The 23,775-nt window shown below is 48.7% G+C and overlaps 1 protein-coding gene across 4 annotated transcripts in view; it reads left to right on the top strand.

The window, feature by feature from the left end:
* The window catches only part of Ngef (neuronal guanine nucleotide exchange factor), an 80,553-nt gene that overhangs the window by 42,510 nt on the left and 14,268 nt on the right, over positions 1-23,775 (top strand). For 3 of the 4 annotated variants that reach the window (XM_055616747.1, XM_055616748.1, XM_055616749.1), the window contains 2 exons: positions 8,865-9,007; positions 14,335-14,633. In XM_055616747.1, coding sequence (XP_055472722.1) covers positions 8,865-9,007; positions 14,335-14,633 — 442 coding nt within the window. Of the gene's footprint in view, positions 1-7,917; positions 8,159-8,864; positions 9,008-14,334; positions 14,634-23,775 lie in introns of those variants that run through there. The other variant, XM_055616750.1, reaches the window with a different exon arrangement.

The raw sequence follows: 23,775 nt of genomic DNA on the forward strand, positions 1-23,775 counted from the left end.
GGGAGAGAGGGAGGGATGGAGGAAGGGAGGAAGGAAGGAAAGAAGAAAGGAAGGAAGGAAGGAAGGAAGGAAGGAAGGAAGGAAGGAAGGAAGGAAGGAAGGAAGAAAAAACAAAAAAGAAAAGAAAGGAAAAAGGTAAAACAAAAAAAAGGGAAAGAAAGAAAGAAGAAAAGAAAAAAGAGGTGGACAGCAGTTAGCAATTCAGTAAGACACCTGCCAATGACCTCTGGCTTCCATACACACATGGATGAGCACATGCTCGCATGTGCTCACACATGTGTGTACATGTGACATGCGCATACACGAACACAGAGGCAGTCTTCAGTAATTGGATATTTACACAGCTCTAAGTGCTACCGTTATAAATAGCATGTCCTTGCAGCTATTTCTTTTTGCACAGACATAATAGTTCGTTGGATATATTCCTAGAAGTAGATTGTCTTCTCTGTAGAGCAGGAACAATCCCAGGTTTGCAGCACAGAGTTACCAGGCTGCCCTCAGGAAGGTTACATCAGTTCCCGCTCCTGCCCTCCTGGAGGCACCCTGAAGCTTCCATGCATGTCTTGAGACCAATGGCTCTGCACTGAAAGACCCTCTGTTGTGTTACTGATATGGCTTTTGACATGTCACACTTTTCCTTTGGAACATCTGGTTACAAAGCTTTGAATTCCATGAAAGAAAACCATTTTCTAAGCTTGATAAGAGACAGGCAAAAAACCTGGGACTTAACACTTTAATGGCACACTTCCCTAGGTCTCTAACATGGCTCATTGTCTTAAAAAACATGCTGATCATTCTAAAAGATCCTGAACCCTTGAACAGTCAGTGCTGGTAAGTCAAGGAAAACAGGATCATAAGGGCAGGGTTGCCTAAAATTCAGTTATTGACAACGTTCAAGGAATGATTTCTAATGATTAATTTTCTTAACTACATGCTATCTTTATGAATGGGCTGTTCTTTCTTTCATAATTTATACCTTAGAGGCTAGCTCAGTGTATAGAGTGTTTCCTTAGCATGCATGAAGCCTGGGTTTAAATGGAAGCACGAAATAAAACCCAAGTATAGTTGTACACACCTGGAATCCCAACACTTGTAGTGTGGAGACAGGAAGATCAGAAATATAATCAAGGTCATCCTTGGCTACATAGCAAGCTAGAGGCCCAAAGGCCCAAGAGAATTTTCCTGTATTGTGGGAATACTTCTGGTAATGCCATTTCCATCTCAATAAATTGTGTGTTCTACCACAAGCAAAATCCTATGGTATATTTGGTTAGGAATATTCCAGAGAAACCCATCTCTCATATCTTCCCTGTTTCCCATCATTTCAGGAAAACATAACAATGGGATAGCATCTCATGTATGGGATATTTCTCATAACTGAAAATATGGATACTGGTCCCCACAGGCTTCTAAAGATACTGAAGACACATTATTGTGGTGATTTTTTTCTCCAGACACCAAGCTCCCTAAATAATGACTCATGAGACACAGAATTATCTTACAAATACCTACTTCATATAGCTAGGCTATTCTCAGACTAGCTCATAACTTAAAATAATCTATTCTCTTCTAAATTCTGCCACATGGCTGGTTACCTCTGCTCAGGTGCTGTATGTCTGTCCTTCTCACATCTTGCCCGACTGACTCTCGTGCCTGGCTCTATTCCAATCCAGAGCTCAGAAGATCATCTTGTGCCAGACAAAAGTTAGTTGGTCTCTCCTCATTCCTCTAGTCTTTCCCCTATTTGGCTAAAAGCAGAACATACCACTGTAGGTTGAGAAAAGTAAAAACCAAAGCAAAGCATTTTTTTTTCAGAGGAACCATGTCTGGGTGGAATGGGTTCTTTGCCCAAGAAAGTTTGTCCTGGGTTTCCATGGAAGAAGAGACCAGACCATGGGTGGCTCTCTGTATGTGGAAGTCCCTTGGCTCATCCTGCTCATATTGTCCCTCTCTTGATTTGAAAGTCCTTTTATGGTAGCCACCACAATGTGAGTTTAATAGCTAACTTTTTTGGGCAAAGAATGACAGCATGCCTATGAAAGAGAAGTAGGAAAGGAAGGAAGGAAGAAAAGAAGGGAGGAAAGTAGCAAGCAAGCAAGAAAGGAAGGGAAGGACTAAAAAGGCCAACTAGAGGCCTCACCTTAGCCTTAGGGACATGAGGACATAATAGCGACTCAGAGAGCTGACCTCAGTTTTCAGGTAGGTCAGGGGTATAGTGCTTGCTTGCCTAATAGGCAAGAGACACTGGGTTTAATCCCCTATTGAGAAAAATAAATCATGGTTCCTTATTCCACAAAAATGTTGACTGACTCTGATGTGTGACCTAGATACCTTTCTGTTGCCATGATAAAAAAGCAACTTAGGGTAGAAAGCATTTATTTATCTCACAGTCCATCATTGTGGGAATGCCAAGCATCAGGAACTTGAAACAGCTGACCACATCATGTCTACAGTCATGAGCAGAGAGGATGGCAGAGAGTAAAACCATACAGGCTCGGTACTCAGTCAGCTTTCTCTGTTTTTATAGAACCCAAGACCCAAACCAAAGAATAGTGTGTCCACCTTCAGGGCAAGTTTTCCCACTTCAGTCAAGGCAAGACAATCACCAACAGACACGCCCATAGGCCAACCTGGTCTAAATCATACCTTCCTAAGACTCCCTTTCCAGGTGATTCTTGGTTGAATTGAGAGTTTAAACTATCTGCTCTAGTTTCACCTCAGTTGCAATAAAACATTCTGAAAAGGGCAACTTGAGGAGGAAAGGATTTTTTTTTTTTTTTTTTTTGGCTTATACATTAGTTACGATCCATCACTGATGGAACGCAAGACAAGAATTCAAGCAGGAATTTGAAGCAGAATCCATGGAGGAACACTGCATGTTGGCTGGCTTTCTGGTACCTTTCCTGCCTCGTGCTTCTAGTTTCTAAGACCAGGGCCACCTGCCTGAGGAGGAACCCTGCTGCCCACAGTGGGCAGTGCCCTCCTACACCAATCAATAATCAATACAATCTCCCACTGGTCTGCTCACAGACCAATGCGATGTAGGCAACTCCTCAGTTGAGGCTTTTCCTCTCAGATGACTCCAGATTGTGTCAAGTTAACAATTAGGACACTAGCCACGACAATATGCTTCCAAATCGGCCACAAGCTACCTACAAGACCTTGGGCTCAGGAAGCATAAACAAAGATGCCTAAAGGATGGGGTTTGCCTTATAAAGAAAAAGCCAATGCTTATAACCTAAAATACATAAACAACCCTTAGACAAACTGCCTAAAAAAACAAAATATTTCTTTTTAAAAACATTATTAAATTTCCACATATGTGTATAGAGAACCTACTGTGTGCCAGCCAGGTATAAATAACTGAAATTACTCTTAGTGTTTTACTTTGTGAATGATTCAGAGCAAAATGTCAGTGAAGTAGAGATTTTAATAATAGCCTGCCTAATAAGCCCTAAATATGATGGGAATTAGAACATGGAAAATTTAGCTTAAGGTTACATGTCGCAGAACTCAGTGAGTCTCTAAACTGATTTTATAATTAGGAGCATATTTTTAGCTTATTTTTCAACTGGAATATTTTATTATATTCATGTTAATGTATGTAATTTCACCGTGGTATTTTTGGATTTTTTAGAAAAGTTGAATCTTTATTCTTCGGTGCAGCAGAGTGTGAAGGTGACAGCTTCCATTTAGTGTCACATTGGATTTAAGAGGTAGAGCCATGCAGATCAGCAGGCCCTGCTCCCTGCCCATGAAATGCTCTTCCCAGGGATGCCTGGCTCATGAAATATCACAGTGCCAAGTGGCCCCTGCTGGTGATAAAGGCGGGGAGGCCTGGGGGAGGGGGGGGCGGAGCAACCTTCCATAGAGGAGGGAACGGTTTTTAACAAGCCTAGTAAGGTATGTACAGGCCAAAGCCCAGGGGGAAAAGGCAGTGTTCACCTGCCTGGAGAGAGCTAGGGGTAGTGGGACATTGGGAGGCTATGACTGTCTTCAGGTCACGGAACTCCAATGGCAGTGTTTAAAATCAAACTGTCAAAGCCCCAGCTTAGAAAGAGGACAGAGAGAAAGACTAATTGAGAAAGTATTTTTAAATTATTTTTATTTATGTATGTATTGAGTAAGTAGGGTGTGTGGTGTGTGTGTGTGTGTGTGTGTGTGTGTGTGTGTGTGTGTTGTGTGTTGTGAGTATGGGAGGGGGTGCTGGTCATGCTTGTGCATCTGTGCATGGAGGCCAAAGGAGGACATCAGGTGTCCTGCTCTCACTTTCTGCTTCATTCCCTTGAGACAGGTTTCTTGATAAATCTGGAGTTAGGTAGGCAGCCAGCGAGGCTAAGAGGATTCCTTAGCACATGCAAGGAGGCACAGAAATGAAGTTGAAGCTAGCTCTCAAGCTGACCCAAGGCTAGTGACAGAGCAAAGTACCTAGGCTGGGGGGGGGGCAGAGCTGCCTCTGCTCCAGTGGTTCTCAACCTGGGGGTCATGACCACTTTTGGGGGTTGAATGACCCCTTCACAGGGGTCACATATCAGCTATCCTGAATATCAGATATTTACATTATGATTCACAACAGTAGCAATATTATAGTTATGGAGTAGCAAAGAGATCACTTTAGGGTTGGGGTTCATCACAACGTGGGGAGCTGTAATAAAAGACTGCAGCATGGAAGATTGAGAACCACTGCTCTACTCTACTCTCCAAGGACATCTACATACACAGAAAGAGTTGCGGCCTGGGCCTTACAAACCCTGGTGGGTATGGGTGCAGACCATAGAGAGCCACAGCATGGACCAGCCCCAGCAAGCAGCAAAGCAAAGGTAGGATCAGGCTACCTCTCCAGTGACGTGCAAGGCAGAGCCGCAATCCAGAGAGAACCATGCCCAAGCCTCAGGGAATTTGCTGGTGTTTCAGCTACAGCTCTTACTTCCAAAACAAAATTCCCAGCAAATGCAACTTCAGGAAGAAATGGCTCACAGTTTGAGGGTGCAGTCTATAGTGGTAGGGAAGTCACGGTGGGTATGGAGGTGGGAGTGTGAAGCAGCTGGCCACATCTGCATCCACAGTCAGGAAGCAGAGAGTTGAAAAAAGAGCCTCAACCAACTTTCTCCTTTTCATACCTGGGAGCTTGGCCCATTGATGGTGTTGCCCATGCTCATGATGAATCTTCTTGGCTCCTGGGAACCCTCTTAGGTACACCCAAAGGTGTGTTTCCATGGTAACTCTAAATCCAGTCAAGCTGACAATGAAGATGGACACACCAGGATTCTTACTTGGGACCGGTCACCTCTTTCTTCATTCCAATTTCTCCCTTCTGGAACTGGGGCATAGACCCCCACCTGTCCTGCTACTGTATTTGGAGGACATACCATGTTTGGTTTCAGATGAGAAGTGTTACATGAGGATAAACCAGACCCTGCGTCTTAACCATAGTTAACTTGTTAGTTAACTTGTTTCTTTCCCCCAGGAATGGGCATCCAGCCTAGGGCCTTGCCCTGTGCCATACACCACTGACTTATCCTCCCTGCCACCCTTGATTTGGACGAGACGTTAGTGTTGAGACTTTAGCGTGGAGAAGTTATAACTGTTACATTATTTGGGTATATGAGATGCAGTTTGAATTGTACAGAAATAAATTTGGGGGCTCCAGTGGAACAATATTATGGGCTGAATGTTTCTACCCTCCAAATTTGCATGTTGAAATACTCCCCCCCAATATGATGTCATTAGGACTTGAGACACTTGGAAAGCTTCTACCACGTGAGTGTGGGCCCTTCATTAATAGGATTAGAAAATCCTGGAGACCACCCCCCACAACCCCTTTCTGCCAGAATGCAATGAGAAATCAGCACTCCGCAGTTCCAGAGCCTGACCTGGCCCACCTCAGACATCAGCCTCCAGAGCTGTAAAAGGTAGACTCCCATTATGCACCCTTCCGGGGTAGTTCATCATGGAAGCCAGGGTGGATGGTAGTGACTGGGACTAGCCCTGGAGCAAACAGACTCTAGGCGGAAGATGCTGAGAGGGCCGTGTCCAGGAGATGGGATCTCGAAGGCAGGTGCAGTGCTTGGAAAGAAGACCAATCAGGAGCTTGTTTCTCAACTCCCAGAAGGCCTTGAGAAAACCGTGTGTCTTAGGGAACCAGGATAACCAGTTGCAGCTTCAGGATTCAGGGGGCTTTCTGTCACCTCTAATCCTCTTCTCACACTGAGTCAGGGAGAGATGGGGGATTACCTCTACTCCTGAGACCTGGGAATGGTAGACCCCTCCTGCTTTGCTTTCATTTCTGTTGCTGTGATAGAACACCCAGACCAAGAGTAATTTGGGAGAGAAAGGGTTTATTTTAGCTCAAGTCGACACAGGAACTTAAAGCAGCCAGTCACAACACATCCACAATCAAGACCAGAAAGAGAGGAGCAAACATACGCATACTCTAACAGTCCATGGGAACCGCACAGCTAAAGGTAGACTGGGGTTTCCCACCTCGACTAACCTAATCAAGGCGACTCCCCACAGACACGGCTGATGTAGACAGTCCCTCATTCAGACTCTGTCTGGTTGTGATTGCCAGGCTGTGTCAAACAACAATTAACTAACCATCGCCCCTTCCAAGCAAAACAGCCCTCTCTTCACTTCTGTTTCTTTCACTCGTCCAGTTCTGCCTCCCGTCCACTCATCCACAAATGAGTAATGCTTGGGGCGGGAGCGACGGCTCAGTGGTTAAGAGCACTTACTTGTTCTCGCAGAGGACCCGGAATTTAGTTCCCAGCATCCGGATGGTGGCTCACAACCATCCAGTTCCTGGGGATCCAATGCCCTCGTCTGATTCCTGAGGGCACCGGGCAAACACGTCGGTAACATACATGCAGGCAAAACACTCAAACACATAAAAAACAATAAACATCGCTGCCTCAAGCCTTCGGGAACCGGTTCATTTAAAGGAGTGTGGAGGGGGGTCTGCGGGGGAGGGGGGTTGTATCCCACCCTCACTCCCAGGTACCCGCAGAACTGGCCAGGCTGCTTCAGATAAAGGCAGCTGTCACCTGGTTCCCCCAAGAGGAGCAGGCTGGCCCCAGCTAAGGGGACCGGGCAGCAGGCCCTCCAGATTCCCACGTCACACCTGAGCTGCAGCATAAAGGAGTCTCTGATGGAAGAGCTGCATGCTTGGCTCAGGGTCACTTCCCTCTGAGTGGATTTGAACTTCTTCCCTCGCTCGCTTACTTCTCTCGCGCTGTACTAGCTAACAGTAGGGCACAGATCTGAAGAATCCTACAGCGGTTCCTGCGGTTTCAGGGAACTTCGGTTCTGCCCCGCTCAGGCAAGCCATCTGCACTGGGGTCCACACCCACCTACCCAACACACACACACACACACACACACACACACACACACACACACACACACACACACACACACGCACACACACGGGTCAAGAGCAGGGGTGCAGGGGACACCTCTGTGTCCCTCCAGCTGGGATTAGAGGGTGCACCTTCCCAAGGTACGGTCGGGAGACTGAAGCCGTCATGGGAACTGCAAAGGGGGCCGGAGAGGACGAGGTGCAGAGGGATGGGACAGAGGGTCGCCTCGCCGGCGCCTTCCAGGAACCCGGGGGCGAAGCTGCGAAAACCGCCCCCCCCCCGGGAGAAGGGGGGGAACTCGGGGAGGCAGCTCGCCGTCCCTCGGTCCCCGCGTCTCCCGGCACCCAGCGGCCGCGGGGGAGGCAGGCGCCGCGGGGCTCCGGCCCGTTGAGGAGTCACCGCCCCCCGGTCCGGGTGCACCGGGCCCCAGCGCCCCCACCCCGCCGCCGCAGGCCTCGCCCCCGCCGCGCGCGCCCCGCCCGCCCCCCTCGTTGCCGTGGCAACCCCGGGAGCCTCCGGGCGCGCGCTCGTCCGCGGGAGCGCTCCACGGCGGCGGCGGCGGCGGCGGCAGCTCCGGCCAGAGCCGCGCGCGCTGCGACCTCGCTCCGGAGCCCGCGCGTTGCCCCCGGCCGGGCCCTGGGCCCCCCGCGCGGCCCCCCACCGGCCCTGGAACCTGCCCTGTCTCGGGTCCCCATGGAGCTGCTGGCTGCCGCCTTCAGCGCCGCCTGCGCCGTGGACCACGACAGCTCCACCTCGGAGAGCGACACGCGCGACTCGGCGGCGGGACACCTGCCCGGCAGGTGAGGACCGGTAGCGTCCCGGCCCCCGCCAGCGGCCCCGCGTGCTTCCTCCCACTCGCGCCCGGGACGGAGTTCACGACCCTTGCGGCCTATCCGGGCGCCCGGGCTCCTGCTGCCCCCCACTAACTCTAACCCGTCGGATCTGAGTTCCCCTTGGGAGAGCCGTGCGCTTCCTAGTCCGGGTCACAGCACCGAGTCCCCGAGCGGGGTGGCCTCGGGCTCCCTCTTCCAGGACGCCCAGAGTGCGCGCGTCCCGCCCTGCGCCCCTCTCTGCGCTCCGAGTCTCTGGGACCCGAAGGTCAGAGGCGCAAGTGGGGCCAGGGGCGCGCGACAGCTAAGGGCGTGGGGTGGCAGCGGGCTGGCAGGACCCGTTGGGGCGGCCTTCCGCGCTGTGGAGCGGCCAGGGTACGCCAAGTTTCCGACGCCTGCCCGCGAGCTCGAAAAACATGAAGGTTTGGGCGGACGGGTGTGGGAGTGAATCACCCTGTCGCGCCCTGGTTTGGTGACAGAAAAGGTTTGTAGGGCTCGCCCGGGCCCGGACACGTGGCGGTCACTGTGACCCATTGGCTTTGGGCACGCACGAGGCAGTAGTACCCCTAGCCAGCAGCCGCTTGTGCCGACGGATGGTCGCCTCTTGCGATCTAGCCAAGGTGTGTCGCTGCTTAAAAATAAACAGCCCTCCCTCACTCTCCTCCCTTTCTTGCAGCGAGTCATCCTCCACCCCTGGAAATGGGACCACACCCGAGGAGTGCCCTGCCCTTACTGACAGCCCCACCACGCTCACCGAGGCCCTGCAGATGATCCATCCGATTCCCGCAGACTCCTGGAGAAACCTCATCGAGCAAATAGGTGGGTCCGGGGTGGGCAGCGCCTCTTTTAGAACTTGTGAGCCTAGTGGATTCCAGGGGACCCTGACTTCTGGGCTGGCTGGCGGTTGGCTTTTGACGTGAGGGCTTCTAATTGTTTCCCGGGCGGAACTGCCACGTTTTATTAGTGCTACGCCACTGGGCCAATTTAGCTAGGGACTGTGGTTTATTTGTGAGACGGCAGCCCTGGCTGGCCTGGGATTTACTCAGTAGCCCAGGCTAGCCTGAACCTCGTACAGGCCTCCTTCAGTTCTTGGGTTACGAGCTTGAGACTCTATGCTGAGCTTTAGCGGTGAGTTTTGATCCTGGTGTCTTTTGGAGAACACTCTTGGTCCAGCCCTCTCCTGCAGAAAACGCTGTTTCCTGTGACTTCTGCCCTGAAACAGGGAATGCAGTAGCCTGGTTGGAGAAAGGATGAAGCCTTCTTTGGCCTCATAGGGGGAGGTCCTGGGAGGACCTGGAAGGTAGCCAGGAATTGAAGCGGTACGCAGGAGCTCTGGGAAGAGCTGGGCTGGTTGTACAATCTTCCCACGAGTGGAAATGATAGAGGCAGGAGTGCCACCGCCTTCCAGAAGATTCTTTCCAGAAGGCTGCCCAGGAGGAACCTAAGGAAACAGCACTCGGGGGTCCTGCTTCTCCAGAGCTGGGAGGAAGTTCTGAGAGTCCTCAGAGGACTGAGGTGTCCTAAGAGCTGAAGCTTTTGCACTTCAAAAATGCTACTGACAGTGAACTATTTCTCATGTTACCACCAGGGCCACCTGTGAACGGTTCCTGTTAACCAGAAAATGATGCTGGCTGCTTTGAAAATATTCTGGGATGTTGCCAGAGCTATCAATAACCTATTCTTTTAAAAACAAATGTTAGATTTTGAAATATATATATACACACATATATGATATGTAACGCTTATCTTCCAGTGCCAAACCCTGTAAGGGACAGGCACAGTGTCTCCATGGTTGCAGTGGAGCAGACCCAGCTTAGGGAGACTTCTTAGGAAGGCTGCTGCTCTTTCAAGCTGGGAGCTTCCTACCCCAGGCCTGGGAGGAAGGAGCCGGGGCCTAGGAGATAGATTTCTGCCTGAAGATAGACCATACCCACCCTGGTTTTGTCTCTGTGGTCCTCCACCAGTCAGGCAGGGGATGCTGGGGACGTGAGTGTGTTCTGTGTTGACTCTGGCACTGAACCTGGTGCTTGGCACGTAGAGATTGCTTGTTAAAGAGTAAGTGAGTGGCTCGCCCTTTACAAGTAGGCTTGGAAGATTTGAAGGATAAATGTTTTCTCTTCGGGAAGATAGGTTTTGATGATGAGGTGGAGGGGGCTTTGGTTGGAGGAGCTGGGAGCTCCCTGTCTAACAGAACACGACCAACCCAGTACAGATTATCTCAGTAAGAGATGGGAACAAAGCCTTTCTGCTCTGCCTGCATACCGCATAAGCCTGAGCTTTGACAGAGAAAGTTAACATCCGCAGGAAACAACGAACCAAACCAGGAGACATTAACAGAGGTTTGAGGCCAGAAGTTGCACGAGATAAATCTATTTATATGAAAATTGGGATTTAAGACAAATAAAAATGAAGGACTATGAAAAGTGGTACGTTAGACCATTGTAATCACGGTAACCCCAGAAGGGCAGGAGCTGGAGTGCAGCTTGAGTGGGAAAAGGTATGGAGCCTTTTGAAACGTTCTAACATGACTTGTGTTAAGTATTTGGCTGGAAGTAAAAATATCCAGAGACAACGAGTCTTCAGCAATGGAGGTGGCCCATCTTGTTTAAGGAGTTGAGAGGTAGAAAGTTCAAGCGTTGGCTCACGCACCTACACAGTCGCCCAGTGATGGTTCCTGCATTCCCTCCTTTATTTGGATTTTGTGTTACAAGGTGGCTGCTGCAGCTCCAGATGCCATATCCTCAGGCCAAGGTCTGTAAAATCAGGAAGGGCTGTTTCTTTTTATGTGTCGGCATCGGATGGATACTGTCTTAGTGTTCTATTCCTTCACCATGAGACACCATGACCAAAGCAACCCTTATAAAAGAAAGGATTTTATTGGGGCTTCTTTACAGTTTCAGAGGTGAGTCCATTATCATCATGGCAGCAGGCAGGCAGGCGAGGAGCTGGAGAAGTAACTGAGAGCCACATCCTGATCCACAGGCAGGCAGCAGGCAGAGAGAGATACTGAGCCTGGCATGGGCTTTTGAAACCTCAAAACCATCCCCAGTGACATACCTTCTACAACAAGGGCACACCAACTCCAACAAAGGCACACCTCCCCAACTGGTAAGCAAGCATTCAAAACTGTGAGCCTCTGGGGGCCATTCTGATTCCAACAACTGCAGACACCATTTTAAGAAACCCTTAGACAATATCCTTCCTTTCTGTCTCCTTCACTGGTATGTTAATCCATACTTGGATTGAGTGTCTTGGCATATTTTGTAATTGCTGTGGTAAAATACTGGAGGCTAAACTTTATACAGAAATTAGGTTATTTGGCTTTTTTTTTTTTTTTTTTTTTTTTTTGGTGTAAGAGCAGGCCACCAGTTTACCAGTTTCTGTTGGCCCTGGTGAGGGCCATGCCACACACAGGAAAAGGTATCAAGGGAAGACTATGAGAGGGAAGCTAGAGAGGCCCAGGTTTCAGACTGTTGATTTTAGAACCACCTGCTCTTGATCAAAGGCTCTGATGGAACCTTTAAGAAGAGATGCCTATGTCACTTAGTTACCTTCTTTAAGGCCCCCTTCACAATGGAGACCAAGCTGACAAGCACTTGAGCCTTTGGGGGAAAAAAATGCAACATCCAAATCTTAACCCTGGTAATGGATAAACAGTTAGGTGTTTCCCCTTAGAGATCTGCAGCCCCAGGAGGCCTGTGTCTGGTGAGGGTTGCTTTCTCTCTGCCTCCTGGATCTCTAAGAGTCCCACATGGCAGGAGAAACACCCTCCAGCCACCAACGGGACCCAATTCCCAAAGGCCTTTCCTCCTACCTCTAGCACATGGGCTTTGGTTGCCAGCACAGGAATTGGGGAGGAAAAGCCCACCACCACTGTTGGGAGCCTCCATCAGTCCCCACCCACTTCCCTGAGCACCGAGTGTCCAGCCCAACCCTCTCTCCCCAGTGGAAAGCAGGGGCGGGAGGGGACAGGGAAGAGGCGGCGTCCACTGTGAAGCACTTTCAGAAATACCATTTTCAACACAGCTACCCACAGTGTTGGTATTTTTGTCTCCTGCCAGCACACATACCACTGAGAAGTCTGGGGTAGTATTTGCCCACAGTTTGCTGGCTGTGGCATAAGATACATTTTTTTGAGCCTTTAAAACATGCTAAGTTAGATGCTTCCGGGAAGCTTGGAAATGGTGATTATAAAAGGTGTTCAACCATGACTAAGTACCCACTCTGCTAAGTCACTGTGAGGAAGCCCCAGCAAGCATCGTCAGAACCTTTGGGTGATAATTAGCTGCGGAGGTGGTAAAATGATGGCCACACAAGAGGGAGGACTTGGGTTTAACCCCCAGAACCCTCTAAAAGCCAGGCATGCCAGCACACATCTATAATCCTAGTACTGAGAGGCAGATACAAGAGAAACCCTGGGGTTCGCTGGCTAGCTTGCCTAACATAGCTGGTGAGCCCCAAGCCAATAAGAAATCCTGTTTCAAAAGAAAACACCCGAGGTGTCCATCACCTGAAGAATGGTGAGTGCTCCCCACATGCAAGCACACATACATGTACATGGACACAAATGGGCACCCCAACGTACACAAACAGGTATGTGTGTGTGTCTGTTGAAGTGGCTTCTGTGGTGACGCTGGACCATCCCTAGAGTGGAGTCCGGCATGGACTTTCATGTCGTTAGCATCCCTCTGGCCAGTTCTGCAGCCGGGAGAACTGTGAAAACACAGGATCCTAATCTTCTGAGGGAGGGCAGTGCTGTCCTGCCTTGCTGGAAAGGCTTCATAACACAGAGTCACAGAGTCACCGAGTGTCGGAAGCAAATAATTTAATCAATGGGATGGATTTATGAGACTCTTGCTAGCGAATGCAATTTATCCAGCCGCTGTCAGGATTTCCACGGTGATCTATTTCTCTTCTGCCCCTTTCTACTTGCTGTTTAGACAGGCTTCCGAGCGGCGTGAAGGAGTATGGCTTGCATCCCTGCTGCTTCCAGGGCAACGACTTTGCAAGGGTCTCACTTAACCTTGCTGGATCTTATGTGAGAAAAGCTCCAGTGTGTCCAACTGCCCAATGGGGCTCCCTGGTTCCCCAAGTACACTTGCCTCTCTCCATCACCCCGGCCCTCCGCTCCTTGCCTCTACCAGTGGTGCCACCAGACCTCTTTCCAAGCTGGTTGCTGTGACCCAGTGGATCTGCTGTTCGTGATCCAGTGCCAGGGCTTGTCTTCTACCTTAGAACCATGCTATGAGTTAGGGCCTCGGCTCTGTCCTCCCCCTCCCTCACTTAATTGAGGCCCTTGTCCTTATAGTCCTGGCCATACCAGGGGCCCTATCCTCCCTGCCATGCAATCAGACACATCTGCACCCCTCCCTGGGGTCTGCACAGGCCCTCGGGGCACAGTTCTACCCCAGTGGCATGACCTACAAGACGCTTGGGGTGAACCCCCTTCTACCAGCCTCTCAGCAGGCAAGGTCACATGCCCTTGCCCCTGCCAGCCTGAGTGAGACTGTCCTTCTGCTCTGCAACAGAATAACCCAAGTGTTTATTTCTTTTCTTTTCTGTGAGGTGCTGGGTTTACACTGATTCATCAGCACCCCTAGTTTCCCCCTCCCCCCCAGCAATTTGTGTCACATTTGTTTTTAAATGTGATTGGTCAGGGAATTATGCCTTCAGGTGTGAGTGGCAGAGGCAACAGTTTCCTTTGGACTCAGTTGATGAGACACTGATTTAACATGGAAACTCATAACAGCTCCCAGTACAGGGATGCACAGCTTCTTAAGTTTTAATATTGAAACATTTAAAACTGGGGAAAGGACCCTGGTGGGATATTGAAACATAATTGAGATATTTCCATCACTTTTGCATGCATGCCTATTAGCGCATCAAGGTCTGTATTCTTGTTTTTTTTTTTTCCAGTGTGTGTGGGAAAAGCAATTTTGCATCTACTCAGGGATTTCTTTACTTGTCAAAAGACGCTTACACATGCTGATCTTCCCCAGAAACGAAGGCGATGGGAGGTCTTTCTGCAGGCTAGAGCCTGCTGCTGAGGCCTAGGACACGCTGGCTTTCTCTCTGTGTGTGGGGGCTTCGCAAGGACCACAGTCTGACATCCTGCTCTTGTCTTTGTGACAACGCTTTGATTTCAGGGCTCCTGTATCAAGAGTATAGGGATAAGTCGACTCTCCAAGAAATCGAAACCCGGAGGCAACAGGATGCAGAAGTACAAGGCAACTCAGATGGGTCCCCGACTGGGGAAGACACCCCAGAGGAGGAAGAGGAAGAGGAGGAGGAGGAGCTGGCCAGCCCACCTGAGAGGAGAGCTCTGCCTCAGATCTGCCTGCTCAGCAACCCCCACTCCAGGTTCAACCTCTGGCAAGACCTTCCAGAGATCCAGAGCAGCGGTGTGCTGGACATCCTCCAGCCAGAGGAGATCAAACTGCAGGAGGTAATGCAGGTTCCGGGGGTGGGAGGTGCAAGGTCGAGGGACCCTCTGTGGTGCTGAGGTTCCCATCTGGCTCGCTGGAACAGTTCAGGGCTGAACTTGTCTCTCTAACACAGATAGGGAAAGAAACATTTATCAGGTCACAGACCACCCAGCCTGGCTCAAGGCCCCTTGCTGGACGTTAGAAACGTTGATGTTTTGTTAGCTGGGGTGGCTGCGTCTCTGTTTTGGTGACATTGAGGCTCCAGGTGGTATGGAACCAGTGACTGTGAAATAGTTCTAGTCTCCTGCAAGTGACAGAGTCAGGCGTGTGTCTTCCCACATTTGGGGGCCTTGTGCATTTTGGATGGTTGAGGGTCCAAGAGACCCTTTGTGTGAAGGTCCAGGCCATTCTCCCTGAGATCAAGGAGGGAGAGGCAGCCAGTGAGTGGCACAATGGTTGCTAGCATGGAGGAATAATCAATGTGGAGTTATCAGTAACAGAAATGTGTGGCAAATGTGTGTTTTTGTTGAGCAAGGATCTTAATCTTGTTAGTACTAGGAAAGTGTGGTAGAGAGAGAGGATGGCCAGTGGTAGAATGGAGTGGTCAGCAGGGGAGGGGAAGACAGAGAGAGATATTTTGTAACTTGCTTGTGTATGAACTTTGTATATAAAAACATCATGTCTCCATGTCAAATTTGGCATTTGGTCATTCGGCTAATGACCAAAACCAGAGCAAAGCTCCTGTCTGTGTCACTCAATTCAATTCAGGCTCCACTGCTGAGAAAGGACGTCATTTAGAAAGACCACCCCTATGGGGTTCACCTGTGTGTCCTGTCTGGCAGCATCAGGTAAAAATGTATTTGAACTTTGACCTGCTACCTGGGGACCACACCCAGACTTTGTCTGGGTGGTTGTTGTCTAAAACTTAGAGATCCATTCATATATTTAAAACTTTGAAACAGAGTATAAGCCTTTCCCAGCATAAACGGAGCTAAACACAGAGAAGAGCGTCCTCTATATATCACATAGGAAGGTGACCAAAGTCAAGGAATGCGGCACTTGCCTGTAATCTCAGCACACCACGGCTGGAGGCAAGAAGATTGTTAATTCAGAGTCATCTCGCCCCAAAGGCAATCAGAGGCAAGCCTGGGCTATGTTAGTGCCTGCCTCAAAAATTAAAACAGAAACAAAAGGCAGAAAAATAAAAACTAAATAGCATAAATATGGTAGGTGAGCTCCGTCCCCCACCCTCCATATATAAAGGAAAATGAACACTGGGGAACTCTCAGAGGGTTAGAAAACCAAGTCACCATATTATCAGACACAGAAAATACCGCCAACAGCCCTTCAGGTGGGTAAGGGTGCCACTTATTTCTAAATGTTTTACAACTCCAGAAGTAGCCCACTAACACACTTCCACTATTTTTTTTTCAAAAGCAGACAATACAAACGCCTTCACTGGGCCCCTCACAGCTTGCAGCTGAATTTTTATGAAGACAACCCCTGCTCTGCTGGGCGTGAGAGCACAGACCAGTGATTCCTTACCAGGTGGAAGGCAGACTTCCAGGCTGCATGTGGAAACCCTGTCTCAAAACGTTCCCTCAGCACCCTCACTCACTTGCTTTTTAGCATTAAAGGGACACAACCGCATTGCAGTAAACAAGTGACTTGAATAAGGACAGAGGAGCCTGAGTGCGCACAGGGGTCAGCAGTGCTCACGGGCTGGCCGGGATGCTCTGAGGACACAGTGCAGGGGTGGCACTGGGCAGCACAGGCTCCAGATAGCTCAGTCATGTGTGCAGTTTATCCTTGTCCTCTTTCAAGACCGTGGGCACCTCGCAGCAGTGAAAGCGTGTCTCACATCAGACCCAACACGGGGCATCCAAAAGGCAGTGTAGGCTCAGGCAGCCCCCAGTCTGAAAAACCCTGAGTCTAAAATGCTCCAACAGAATTAAGCACAGACAGGATGCCACAAGTGAGCAATTCTACCCCAGCAAACTGTTTCACGTGTAAAACTGTTGGGAACGTTTTCTGGAAAGTTCCTTTTAGCGGGCTGGAGAGATGGCTCAGCAGTTGAGAACACTCTTTGCTCTCCTAAAGAACTGGAGTTTGGTTCCTTGAACCCACGCTGATCAGCTCATAACCACTTGTAACTCCAGCCCCAGGGGTAGACACATTCTTCTGTCCTCTGTGTGTGTGTGTGTGTGTGCGCGCACACACACACACACACACACACACACATTACTTAAATTTAAATTACTTTTGAAGCTGTATGTATAAACTACATACAAACATAAACGAGTTCCATATTTACACCAAGTCTCACTTCCAACATTGCTCATTATTTTTATGCAAATATCCCCAAACCCAAAAATGAAAACCTGAAATCAGAAACTAAGTCATAAGTGTTGGGGTAAAGAGACTGGAATTTCACCCTGCTACCGACTGTGAGAAAGGCCATGATCACCCACAACTCCAGTTCCAGCACTAAACCTCTACACTAAACCTTCTCTTTGATCCATTGAATGAACAGTGTGTCTTGTTTGGGTGTATTATTTTTGCCTTTTTTCTTTTCATCCTTCTTCTTCTCCTTCTGATCCTCTTCCTCCTCTTCCTTCTTCTTCCTCTTTTTCTTTTTCTTCTCCTTCTCCCTTCCTCCTCCTCCTCTTTTGAGACAGGGTCTGAGGCTGACCTCAAACTCACTAGGTAATGGAGAATGATCTTGAACGGTTTTAAAAATAGAATTTTTATTTTATTTATTTAGTTGTAAACACTTCCGTGTGTGTTTGTATTGCTTGTATCTATCTTGTGCACCTCATGTGTGCCTGGTGCCCTCAGGTGTCAGAAAAAGGCAATCAGGTTCCATGGAACTGTAGTCATGGGTGGTTGTGAGCTGCCATGCAGGTGCTGGGAACCAAACCCAGGTCATCTGCAAGAACTCTATGAGCTCTTAACTGCTGAGCCATCTCTCTAGCCCCAACCTTGAATTTTTGACCCTCCTGCCTGCATTTCCTGAGTTCTGGGATTTCAGTCATGTGCCATCATGGCAGGTTGAACTGGCATGGGGATGGAACCCAGGATTCACGCTGGACAAATGTTCCATCAACTGAACTGCATGTTCAGCTGCCCATGCCGCCCAGCTTCATTGTCCCCTTTTCTGTTGAGCTTCTATACTGATGTTCTTGACTGAGTGGTTTTTATGTTCTGAATATTAATTCTTCTGACATTTGTAATGTTTTTCCTGCTTCATAGCATAGGGGAAGTAACAGAATGTTTCCTCACACCTGTTCCGGTACCCACCTGTGTTTTAATTCTTTGCTCCACCACTCCTTAGCTGTGTAGCATTGGCTTATCCATAAAATGCAAGTATCTGGATCTACTTCCCGTTCCTATAGTAGGACAGAGACTTGGCCATTTAAAATAATAATAATAATAATAAAAAGATGTAAGTTCAGCTTGAGCTTCTGCAAGCTAGGAGGTTCAGGTGAGGGAGCTGCATCTGATGGCGGTATCTTGCTGCTGTAGGAGGCTAGTGGCAATTGGGAATGCACAAGAGAGAAAGAGGTGCTGAACACTGTCCCCCTCCAGCCCTGGCTTCCAGTAGCTTCCTTATTTCCAAGAGAAAAGCATCATCCACTCATGAAGGCACCTTCTTTGCAAACCCAAGCACCTCCTGAACTGAGAGCCAGGCCTCATGTGGGCTTTAAAGGGACACCAGGCAGAGCAGGGCTTTCTGGCTCCTGCCATTTCTCTGCACAGATCACGAGAATTTCCACATTCAAGATCAAGCAGGTGGGCTTACCTCTGGCACAGCTGTCTTCTTTCGTGGAAAAGCCTCTCTTCCTTTCTTGCAAAATTTTCCAGCCTGTTTTTGTCCTTCTTCAGAATCTTCTGGATGGTATCTTAGGTGAGGAGGAAGAGGTGCTCACAGGGAGAAGCCAGGATGCATTGGGCCCTGGGGTCCTTTAGTCACACCATGCTGTTTTGTAGAGGGACACAGGGAGCCTGAAGAAGAATCATAGGGTCGTCTGTAAAACACTCGTCACGCTCCAAAGACTTAGTGCACTGAAAGCGGGTGTGCGCCTCCTCATTAAAAATCCTCAGAGCCAGAGTGGTGGCTCGTGGTTGTAATCCCAGCACCGGAAAGGCTAAGGCAGGAGGTCGCTGGAGACTCACATACCCTTTAGTGTTTTACATGGCTTCAAATTCATTTATTTATGTATTTACTTACTTATTTTTTTACCTATTTATTATTGTGTGCATATGCATACACAATACTGTGTGTGTGTGTCAAAGGACAACTTTGTAGAGTTGGTTCTCTCTTTCCACCTCAATATGGGTTCCAAGGATCAAATTCTGGCCATCAGGCTTATGCAGCAAGCACCTTTACCCACAGAATCGTCTGCCCAACCTGAGACTCCTACTTCTGTAGAACCATATTGCTCTAAAGAAAAGTAGTGCTTGTTTTTCCAGTGACCATAAATACCATAAAAAATGGCTCAACAGTTAAAAGCTTGGCCTTTCCATTCCAGAGGACCTGAAGTCAGTTCCTAGTACCTGTATGGCAATGCACAACCATCAGTAACGCCGATTCCAGGGGACCCAGCACCATCTTCTGGCCTCCATGGGTGTCAGGCATGCATATAGTATATAGACATAATGCAATCAAGCCCATTTATATTTATATTTATTTATATTTAATATATACTAAAAAGAAAGTTTATATTTTAATACTTGTTGAAATTGCACAGGCTGTAATATCTCACTGCATTTATCTCTATTATAGTAAAACAAGAAAATAAAATGTAAATACCATAGGAATTGAGCCAGGTGTGGCAGCGCTTATCTGCAAGTCGGTAATCCCAGCACCCGGGGGTTGAGGCAAGAAAATCATCTCAAGGCCGGCCATGCGTGCATAGTGAGTATGGGCTAGCTTAGGCTACACGGAGACACCTGTCTCGAGAAACAAAACCAACTAACCAGCCAAACGACAACAACAAAACCCTTCAAATCACGAATGTTTTCAATGGTTCTCACTTTGGGGTAGAGAAATAAGCTGTATAATTTCAGTCAATTTCAGTGACAGTGGTGAGGGCATTACACTCAGAGTCCTGTGGACTCATGGTCCTGAGCTGCCCTGTGCTGAGCCCACTTCCAATGCTCTGTGCTCTAATAGTAACTGATAGAAGGCTGGAGAGATGTTCACTGGATGGCATATTTACCTCTCAGTTGTGAGAATCTGGGTTCAGATGCCCAGAATCAATATAAAAGGCCAGGCGTGGCAATGTGAGACCACCAATACCAGCAATGGTGAGCTGCGGTGCAGAGACAGATGGCTCCCTGGAAGCTCTCTCACAAGCTAGCCTAAGGAAGTCCTAGGCCATTGAGAGACCCTGTCTTAAACAAAAGGATGAATGTAAGCTGCACACACACACACACACACACACACACACACACACACACACACACTGCCTGGTGTTATTTTTCACATGTGTTGGTGAACCCAGATTCCAATCAGCTGTGGAGCTCTGTCAACAATGATGATGCACCACTCAGAAAAATGGCCAAAGCTGTTCACACAGAAGAACAAGGGGCTGCGGAAATGGCTCCGTGGTAATGAGCATCCCCCTTTCAGAGGACCGGCATTTGATTCTCAGTGTCCATATCAGATGGACCTCAACTGCTGTGACTCCGCTTTGGGGGCCTCCAATGCCTCTGGCCTCTGCGGGCACCTGCACACTTGTTCACCTAAATACAGACACAAATATACACACACATAAGTTTAAAAAAATAACTATGAATGGCCACTAAATAAATGAAAGAAGTGAAAGTCAAATTCACTAAAAATCAAAAATTTCAAACCAGACCTGCACCGAGGGTGCTATCTTTGTGGTTCAGAATGACAGAGGATGACCTTGATATTATTTTTTTCCTCTCTGACTCCACTTCTTTTTTTTTATTACTCAAATTAGTAATTTTTAATCTTCATTTTTTCTTATTTTTTTATTAATTACCGTTTATTCACTTTGTATCCCCCCCCTGTACCTTCCTCCCTCCTCCCCTTCCCTCTGGCCAACCTCAGAGCGTCATCCTCTGACGCCTCACACATATGCAGTATACACAAACCCACACACAAATTAGCAAAATGTAATAAAAATAAAATACTTCTTTTATATATTTTTGTAGTTTCCTATGGATCAGATTGATATATCTGAAAAAAATCAATGAGGCCGAGCTGATATGCACTGGCCATACTTAACAGCAAATACCACACACAGACACACAGACACACACACACACACACACACACACACACACACACACACAGGCCTCCATGTGTCCTGCATGTTTACAGCCTGGCTTTACAGATTGATTTTAAAGATCTTAATGTGTGCTTCTCTTTTGATAATGGACCCTGAGGTGCTCAGATTTTTATTCTTCAAATCAGTGGCAAAGTTCTGTTTTTAAAGGTTTTTACATGGGTACTGGGATTCTAACCCAGGTCTTCCTGATTTCACAGCAGGCATGCTTAACCGCTCAGCCATCTCTCCAGCCCACTCAGACCTCTTTTTCAGTGGGTATGCTGTGAGACAGGTGGCCTCTGGGTCCCTCCAAGTGAACCTGTGGCCAGAGGGCTGTGGAGCCGACTCGGGGTCTCCCTTTCACTGGAGGGCAAAGCTAAATTTATGCTGGGCTTGAGAGTGAGGCCAACACTACAGAAGACACTTCTCACAACCTGGCAGGCTGTGTGTGTGTGTGTGTGTGTGTGTGTGTGTGTGTGTGTGTGTACACGCTTGAATACATGAACAAGAACCTGATGGGCCTTTCTGGATCTCTTCACTATGGGCCCGTAACACATGGAGAGCCACCATGTTCAAACCCTCTCTCACCACCATCTTAGGCCCCATCCTGTGTGCCCAGTGTGGCTCTGAGTGGGCATTGGCATCCCTAGGAAAGGGCTTCTGGTCATCCTTTGCCTCTCAGCCCCAACCTCCTGGCATAGAGCCACCTCACCTTGCCCAGCTGGCCAGAGGCCAGAGTGCCTTCCTACCCTTGGTAAAGCATGCCCAGGTGGTGGGCAGCCATGCCCACATTGTCTTTCTGACGCTCTGTGGCAAGCCGGGCCCAGGGTTGGGCTTCGTACACGAACCTCACCTCTTGCAGCCATCCAGAGTTACATTCTCATTTGGAAAGATTAAGCAGTTATCCTGGGGGCTGGGGTTCTGACCACCCGAGGCCAATGGGTCACAGTCCTCATCAATGACAGAGCCACCCTGGACTGGCCCTCCAGGAAGCAGCAAGTATTAACTAGCTCTCAGCCTGCACAAAAATTCCAAGCAGGCCATCCTGTGATGCTCATGGTTCTTGGCAGCTAACGAATGGAAGAGTCGTGATCTAAGAGAACTATTGAGGGACCAAGCTGTGGTTCATGACATTTGAGTCAGTCTAATTGGATGCTCTCTGAGGATACCATCTAGTGGCCAGGCTCACAAAGCAGGTGTCAGTGAGGACAGCTATGAATGTGTCCAGCCTGGCTAATTCATAAACTGTAGCAACAATGCTGAAATGTCTGTCAGTCAGTTTCTCTCTGTGTGTGTATATAGAAACACATACTATACAAACCCACAAGCACATTCATACATAAATTCATTCACACAATCACATACTCATACTCACTCTCAGATATTCATACATACATTATCACACATTCACATGAATGCACATATTCATATATATGTATATGTACACACGTGTACAAAAATGTTCATGTGCATGCCCTTGCGTGTGCCCATCAATGTTAAGATAGCTGAGAAGAGTCTATCACAGTGGTGCACACCTTTAATCTTAGAACTTGGGAGGCAGAGGCAGTCAGATGTCTGAGTTCAAGGACAGCCTGGTCTACTTAGCCAGCTCAAGGACAGCCAGCGCGACATAGGGAGAGTCTGTCTCAAAGAAGGAGGAGGGGATTTATTTTGGCTCACAGCCTCAGAGGGTCCAGACCACAGTCAACTGGCTCCATCTCTGTGGAGGTCAGGCTGAATACCATGGCAGGAAGTGTGTATTGGAGCAAAGTGGTTCACCTCACATCAGATGGAAAGCAGGGAGACCAAGGAGTGACCACTCCAGCACCTACTTCCTCCAGATAACCCCTATGTCCTGAAGTTGCCACCATCTCCCAAAAATAGCAGTTGAGGACCAAGCTTTCAACATATGAGCCTGCGGGTGAGGTGGTTATCTCCTCTTCAAACCACATCTACATACACTCTTAGACACACTCTCCCGAACACCTGACTACCTGAGAGATGTCAATCGGTCTGCCCTTCTCTGCTCCCCTGGGCTGTAGCTTTGTAGTGGAATCTGTGGTGCTATGATCACTGCCAGAGCTTGGTGCTCCACCAGACACAGCAGGTGCCCGAGAGTGTGAGGTGCAGATGTCTGAATGGATGCCCAAGTGAGGAGCACACAGGGCCTGGCTCCTATTCCTTTAAGGTTTGTTTGTACTGGGGATCAAACGGAGGGCCTTCCACGCAGGCGAAAGCTCTTTGGCTGAGCTCCGACCCCATCCCTCATGTGTCCCTCATGGCCATGGAAAGGCTCGAGTGGCTGAGTCAAAAACAATACTGATAAGGAGAAGACAGCTACACTGGTGTGGCAAATGATGGGGTGCGCTAAACAAAGACAAACATCCTGGCCAAGGAAAAACTCACAGAGGCCTAACCACCCCTAGATGGATCAGGGGAGGGGTGTGGGGAGTGAATGGGCTCAGCCAGCATCAGTTGCGATTCAGGACAAAGCTCGCTGGGTGTCAGCCACAGCATAGGCAGTCTCAGCTGTCCCCAAACCCTGATCCTCGCAGCCATTGGGACAAAGGCTGTTGTCAGCAGGATGAGGAGGGGCACTTGAGCCACGGGTGTCTCCATCTGACAGGCATGCCTCTCGTGTCACTGTGTAGGGACGGTGGGTCCCTCGGTCTATGATAGCTGTCTGCAGTTGGTTGGGTTAATTACATGTGCTTGGAGCCTGGCTGCGCCGCTATCTTGGCGTTCTTTTGAGAAATTAAACTTAACAGCCGGAAGGTGAGTTACTAACAGCATTTGTAACAGAGACACTTCCAGAAAACGTCATGCCAATGTGGCCTTCCTGTCTGTGCTGGATACAGGC

Source organism: Psammomys obesus, unplaced genomic scaffold (genome assembly GCF_907164565.1).
Source record: "Psammomys obesus unplaced genomic scaffold, mPsaObe1.curated_primary_1811, whole genome shotgun sequence".
Lineage (NCBI taxonomy): Eukaryota > Metazoa > Chordata > Mammalia > Rodentia > Muridae > Psammomys > Psammomys obesus.